This window comes from Oncorhynchus nerka, linkage group LG27 (assembly GCF_034236695.1).
Source record: "Oncorhynchus nerka isolate Pitt River linkage group LG27, Oner_Uvic_2.0, whole genome shotgun sequence".
Classification (NCBI taxonomy): domain Eukaryota; kingdom Metazoa; phylum Chordata; class Actinopteri; order Salmoniformes; family Salmonidae; genus Oncorhynchus; species Oncorhynchus nerka.
The window spans coordinates 30,522,564-30,529,755 of NC_088422.1; the positions used below are offsets into that span (position 1 = coordinate 30,522,564).

The window sequence follows — 7,192 nt, forward strand, 5'->3', positions numbered from 1 at the left end:
TATGTTATTGGTAGATCAGTTGACTGATCCAGACTAACCTTGTGTTGTGTGGCAACCTGATAGTCATGTTACCTTAAAGGTGAAACTGTGCCAGTGAATCGCCCCCCAGGCACATTAGTTATTGTTTTTGTTTTGTTTTTGAAAAGGAGATGAACATTCGGCAAAGTAATAAATTAAACAAGTCTTAGTACATCCTCTTCTATCTCGCATGAAATGATGTCCGAGAGAATAAAACCGCGTTCGGTGTTTGAAGTAATATCTTTGTTATTGTAATATAGCAAATGGACGTTTCAGTTTCATCCGCAATGGATTCCAACTTTAACCTGGACATGAGTCATGATAAGATTATAGAAAATCATCTATACTCCATCTTGTGCATTCATTTGGTTTGACTCTTTAAAGTGAGATGAAATTACACTGACCCTCTGACTTCTTACCTTCATTTGATTAGCTTTACTACTGCTGTAAATCATTATCAGTGCCCTGCCTCGAATTCCTCCTTCCCAGCTATCCAATGTGTCCGTGGCGTTCAGTCTAAAGCTTTCCTATTTGAGGGAAAAACGAACGGAAACTGTATTCATGCCATTTTCCATTGGCTGTGTTCTTCCAGTTGCCATGACAGCAGCTGTGGGAGCAGGGTGGCTCTTGTCACAGGTTGTTTGTGCAGGTCTTGTGTTTATGAGTAGTCCTCATAAACACACATGGGAGAGTGGCAGGTAGGGTCGGGGGGTGGAGTCCTGGAGTTGTGTTCCTGTGGTGGCAGATCCCCCTCCAGCGGCCTGCATGCTTGCCCAGTCTGACTCCACACATTACAGGTTCCACACAGAAAAGTAAGCCTCAGACCTCCACAGGACACCGCTCTAGCGTTAAGTCAGTGTAATTGCAATGAAGGTCATTTTTTTTGTGTGAACAGTGAGATGGTGTTGGTTATAATGACTCAAACTGTTTCTACTGCGGTTCTATGTATAGGGGAAAGAAGATTCTACTGCAGATGGGCACTCCGTCAGGCTCCTCCTCCTTACTGCCACTCTGTCTTTATCTTTATCAGTCTGCCAGTGATGCCCCGACAACACCTAAGTACTCCAAGGATCACCGCGACATCTTCTTCCCTGCCTCTCTGCCCACTCCGGTCCTGCTCAGTCACGCTGCCTGCCACCCCCTGTCTGTCCAGGATAGCCAAGCCAAACTCCAGTACGAGCCCCTTGGCAAGGTGCCCAGACCTCCAGCCAGCGGCTCCCACGAGCATTGTCAGCCCCAGCACAGGAGAGCCCCCCTGCCTATCCACCCTGCTTCAACTATGGCCTTCCACCCCCAAACAGGTCAGTTTCTTTCCTCCCTCCTCTTGCAGTACATTTCATAAAACACAACAGTAACACTGCCTGTTACACTGGTCTGATAAAAAAGAATGTGTTTAAAATATGCTGCTACAAAGAGGATAAGTTCATCAAGCATTTCATTAAAATTGTGTGGATCTTCTTTGGAGAATATATTGTAACGTGAATAGATTTGTAACAGCCACAGTAAGTTAGCTACAAACTGTTGTTTTTTTCACTGTGTTGTATCTGCAGTTGATGATTCCCTGCTTTGTACCTGCTTCTCTAGTGGAGGAGGACAGATTAAACTGTCAGAGCTTTTCTCCCTCGCTCTGTTTCTTTCGCTCTCTGTTTGTCTCTGTCTCTGTGTAATTAGATAGCCAGCCAGCAAGGGGCACACTTGCCCACCCAGAGCTGTGTTATGTAACTTCTGTACATCATGACCTGGTTGAATATTGAATTTCTAGTTTAGTAAGTCACTAATGTCTCCCTAGTACATAGTACATTTGACACTTACAGATGGAAGTGTTTGAAATAATGATATGTCTTTAACCCGGGAACACTGTTCTTCTGATGATGCAGGAGTTTACCGATCAGGAGTTTACCGTCCTGATTGTTGAGTACATTGAATATTTAAGGAGGGTATCATCCACATGAGTGCGCACACGTGAGGTTTAGGAGATCAATGCTCAGCATCAGGAAGCTTGACACTGAAATCTACTAATGGTTTCCCAGGCAACCTGAATGAAGAGGTCGGGTAGAGAGAGAGAGTGGATGATTGTATATGCTGGCAGGGCTGCGAGCGCTACTGAACGATGCTACATGAGGATCTCGCAGGCAGGCTGAGGCATTACTTTCCCTCGTATTTCCTATTTTCCTCCACTTTTCGTTGTGAGATCTGTTATGGCAGCCTGGAGCACTGTTTGAAATCAGTGGCTTTGTTTGTCTGTGCATTAAAAATGAAATGTGTCTTCCAGTAAGCTCATGTTAATGTTGGTCATTGCAAACATTGTTGCTATAGTATAGTGCACTGCATACTGAATCAGTCTGAAATGGGTTATTCTGTCAACCCCAGAAGTATGAGTGAGAGCCTGCCATCTTGTCTTTCTTCACTGTGCTGGTGTATGTGTTTTGAATGCTGTATGGATTGTGACAGGTGATGTGGTTGTATTTCTCCAGAGGAACGTGAGGAGCCCCCAGAGGGACTGTCCTACAGACAGCAGGAGTCTCATCTTTGCCAACAAATGAAGTTGGCCACTGTGTCCCCAGGGCAGGAGGCTGCAGGCTGGTACCATGACGAGCCTGCTTCCTGTAGTGCCACACAACCTTGCTCAGGTAAGAACAACCAGGAATTACCAAGTAAGAATTCCAATAAGGGGCGGATCCATGTGAGAAGTTGTTAATGTTCCTCTGTCCCATCTGTCTCTACCTCCTGTTGTTTAGACCAGCAGCTATATGGCAGCATTGAGCAGTCCAAGATGTCGGACCCTAGTCGTATCCGCTCACGCATCCCCCCCAACATGCCAAAGCTCTTCATCCCCTCCACCGTCACCAAGTTCCCCCCGGAGATCACCGTCACCCCGCCTACTCCCACCCTGCTCTCCCCCAAAGGAAGTATTTCAGAGGAAACCAAGCAGAGACTCAAGGTGCTCTCTCTCTCTCTCTCTCTCTCTCTCTCTCTCTCTCTCTCTCTCTCCCTTTCTCTTATCTATTTTTCTCTCTCCTATATATCTATATCTTATCGCTCTCTCCTATCTATTTATCTCTCTCTCCCTATCCTATCTATGTATCGCTCTCTCGCTATCCTATCGCTGTCTCCTATCTATTTATCTCTCTCTCTCTCCCTGTCCTATCTATTTCTCTTTCTATCCTATCTATCTTTCTGGCAACCTTCCGTCTTCTCACTCTGTCTGTCAGTGAAACTAAACCCTCCTGTTCTCTGCTCCTGTTCCTGTGCAGAACGTGATCCTGTCCTCCCAGTCAGCGGCCACAGTGAAGAAGGAGACGCTGAGCCAGCCGGCCCTGGAGGTGCAGGAGACCTCCAGCCAGGAGTCCTCTCTGGAGAGTGAATCAGACGATGGGGATGAGGAGGATGATTACATGGACATCTGAGCCACTGCTACAAGACTGAACAAACCCAGGCCACTCCTTGGAGCTGGACCTGACTACCATCAAGCCCCTCCACTTCCTCCCTTGTCTTGAAAAGATGGAATGGTACATGTCACTGCAGTTAGTGTCTCTGTGTTGGTGCAGTTGGTCTATCTTGTAATTTCAAGCTGTCTTAATGGAAAAAAGCTCTTGAAGTGAAAATGTGCAAATGCGCAATGTTCAGCTCTTGACACTGGATGACTGGGGATGTTTTTCGTTTAACAATAATTTTGCTAAGTACCATTTACACTTATCACACCTGTCAGCTAACCAAGCTCTCCATAGTCTTTCACATGAAAATGGGAAAAGGTGTAGAATGATGATCTACGCTTTTACTGTAAGTTAAATGGTCAGAATTGGTGGTGGATTGTTGCTTTGTAGACACATTCTTCGCATGCAATGCAGTTGGCATCATTGGCTGTGATTTATACATCTTTCACACGTAATGGGGACTAGAATTTGGCCTGCTTTTACTGTATGTTTCAACTGCAGCTAAATCCTTGTTGTTGGAATGCAACATCCCACACTGAGGTGCTTCAACACGATGAAATGTGCCATGGCAACATATCACAGGTGCCAGCCAACTTCTATCCATACACATTGATATAAGAATCTGAACGGCAAGAAATCCACATTTGTATGTGACCTGCATTTTCATGGACACTAAGATTTAATGAGGACTGCAAACCAGAGTTTTATATAGGGCTCCTAAAGCAATGTTGAGGACCCTACTTCTCCAAAGCCTAATAACCTGTAGCAGATTGGATATGTTTACACTTCCAAGTGGGATGTCTTTGATTTGTCTCTTGTTCATGTTCTATTTTTGTACTCAACTCTATTCTATCAAGTCTTGTTTGATTTAGTCCTTTTGTTTCTCTGGGGATTTGTAGCTTGGAGGACCCTTCTTTACCAGGAAGAGGTCCTGTCACCAGCATTGCTCAGAATAATAGACAAAGTGATGGTTTGGATTAGTCTGAATTAGCTTTTGTACATATCACATTTAAAACATATTCTCAAATGAAGCAACTCTTACGCGGTCCAGGTGTTTATTTACCATTGGGGTCAAGTGTGGATGTTCCTAATTCAGAGAAAATGCCTTGGTAAATATGTTTAAATTCTATGTCAACTCAGAGGACGACAATAGAATGTTGTTTTTGTTTTTTTACAGATTGTTTCTATAAAAAGGATATTTACCATATGTTTCTTGTAAATTGTCTTTAGAAGACTTTTTAAAAAAGGAAGAAATTATGAAGAAATAATTGTAAAGGACATTGCCCGAACAAGTCTTGCTTGACTGACTACCTACCTGTAAATGGATGTTTGTATTTTTTGGTGTAAAATACTGTTTTGTATTTCTGCTGCTGAGCTTCTTATGGGAATGTATAATGGCTGAGAGGTTTTTCTTCCTTAAACCTTGGCACAGGCTGGGGAGTTGTTGTTCTTTACATATTAACTTGCCACATTAAAGATGTCACAAACCAAAAATATACGTGATACGCTTTTATCTGGTCTTGGTGCTCTTTAATTATACTGGCTGTATAATTTCAGCCAGTAGTTTTGAATGTAGCCCTCACAAGCCAAAACGGGTCCCTGAAAATTGTGCCCAATCGTGTACAACGTTAACCAATTCGTATATCATATGTTATGAATTATAATTCGTACAATATTTTTGAAATTTGTAAGTGCTTAAGATCCCATTCAATTTCTTTTAATACATATTTTCATTCCTTGGTGTTTTGAACTGAAATGTTCTGTTTATTTCCATATTTAGGTTAAGTTTGAACTTCAAGCCCCGGCAGCTATAATGGTAATGTATTTGTTGTAATGGCTGTATATAGTTTCAATCTGTTAGCAAGACCAGCTCAATGTCACGTTCTACAAACTACAATCTCAAGTCAAGTTTCGCCTAAACAAAACGATCTGTGGCAAAGTGTCCATTTTTCTGCCAACGTGTCCCCTGTGTATCAGTCATGTTGAGACGGCACCTTGTCCCGCTCTGATATTTTAGTCAAAGAGCTTGCACACTTGTGTGAAGTCCCAGACACGGTGGGATAACTTCCAGAAGTTTCTTATAAAGTGCTGTGAATTTGTCATTTACCCCTTTGCAAGGAAAGCTACATTTGAATTTTGTTATGAGGTGGACCAAATGTGTGCTCCCCATCCCTTGAAATAGTGAGATCTGTCTTCTCCATGCCTTGATCAGGCAGAGGGGGTTGGTAAGTGATTTCTTTCTTCAGTGTTTCAACCTCTCTCTGTCTGTCAGCAGGAATAAGTTAAGTGCCTACAGTTGAAGTTGGAAGTTTACATACACTTAGATCGGAGTCATTAAAACTTGTTTTTCAACCACTCCACAAATTTCTTGTTAACAAACTATAGTTTTGGAAAGACGGTTAGGATATCTACTTTGTGCATGACACAAGTAATTTTTACAACAATTCTTTAGACCGATTATTTCACTTATAATTCACTATATCACAATTCCAGTGGGTCAGAAGTTTACATACACTAAGTTGACTGTGCCTTTTAAACAGCTTGGAAAAATCCAGAAAATGATGTCATGGCTTTAGAAGCTTCTGATAGGCTAATTGACATCATTTGAGTCAATTGGAGGTGTAGCTGTGGATGTATTTCAAGGCCTACCTTCAAACTCAGTGCCTCTTTGCTTGACATCATGGGCAAATCAAAAGAAATCATCCAAAAATTGTAGACCTCCACAAGTCTGCTTCATCCTTGGGGCAATTTCCGAACGCCTGAAGGTACCACGTTCATCTGTACAAACAATAGTACGCAAGTATAAACACCATGGGACCACGCAGCTGTCGTACCGCTCAGGAAGGAGATGCATTCTGTCTCCTAGAGATAAACATACTTTGGTGCAAAAAGTGTAAATCAATGCCAGAACAACGGTAAAGGACCTTGTGAAGATGCTGGAAGATGCTGGAGGAAATCCACAGTAAAACGAGTCCTAAAGACAACCTGAAAGGCCGCTCATCAAGGAAGAAGCCACTGCTCCAAAAATAAAAAAGCCAGACTATGGTTTGCAACTGCACATGGGGACAAAGATTGTACATTTTTGGAGAAATGTCCTCTGGTCTGATGAAACAAAAATAGAACTGTTTGTTCATAATGACCATTGTTATGTTTGGAGGAAAAGAGGGAGGCTTGCAAGCCGAAGAACACCATCCCAACCGTGAAGGACGGGGGTGGCAGGATCATGTTGTGGGGTGCTTTGCTGCAGGAGGGACTGGTGTACTTCACAAAATAGATGGCATCATGAGGATGGAAAATTGTGGATATATTGAAGCAACATCTCAAGACATCAGTCAGGAAGTTAAAGCTTGGTCACAAATGGGTCTTCCAAATGGACAATGACCCCTAGCATACTTCCAAAGTTGTGGCAAAATGGCTTAAGGACAACAAAGTCAAGGTATTGGAGTGACCATCACAAAGCCATGACCTCAATCCTATAGAACATTTGTGGGCAGAACTGAAAAGGTGTGTGCAAGGAGGCCTGCAAACCTGACTGTTACACCAGCTCTGTCAGGAGGAATGGGCCAAAATTCACCCAACTTATTGTGTGGAAGGCTACCCAAAACGTTTGACCCAAGTTAAACGATTTAAAGGCAATGCTACCAAATAATAATTGAGTGTATGTAAACTTCTGACCCACTGGGAATGTGATGAAAGAAATAAAAGCTGAAATAAATCATTCTCTCTACTTTTATTGTGAC

General features: G+C 42.8%; 1 protein-coding gene across 1 annotated transcript in view; it reads left to right on the forward strand.

The window, feature by feature from the left end:
- The window catches only part of LOC115111566 (calcineurin-binding protein cabin-1), a 59,877-nt gene extending 54,912 nt beyond the window's left edge, over nucleotides 1–4,965 (forward strand). Inside the window, 4 exon segments of the mRNA XM_029637726.2 lie at nucleotides 1,049–1,319; nucleotides 2,493–2,648; nucleotides 2,757–2,959; nucleotides 3,273–4,965. Coding sequence (XP_029493586.2) covers nucleotides 1,049–1,319; nucleotides 2,493–2,648; nucleotides 2,757–2,959; nucleotides 3,273–3,425 — 783 coding nt within the window. The 3' untranslated portion in view covers nucleotides 3,426–4,965.
- The last annotated feature ends 2,227 nt before the right edge of the window (nucleotides 4,966–7,192 follow it).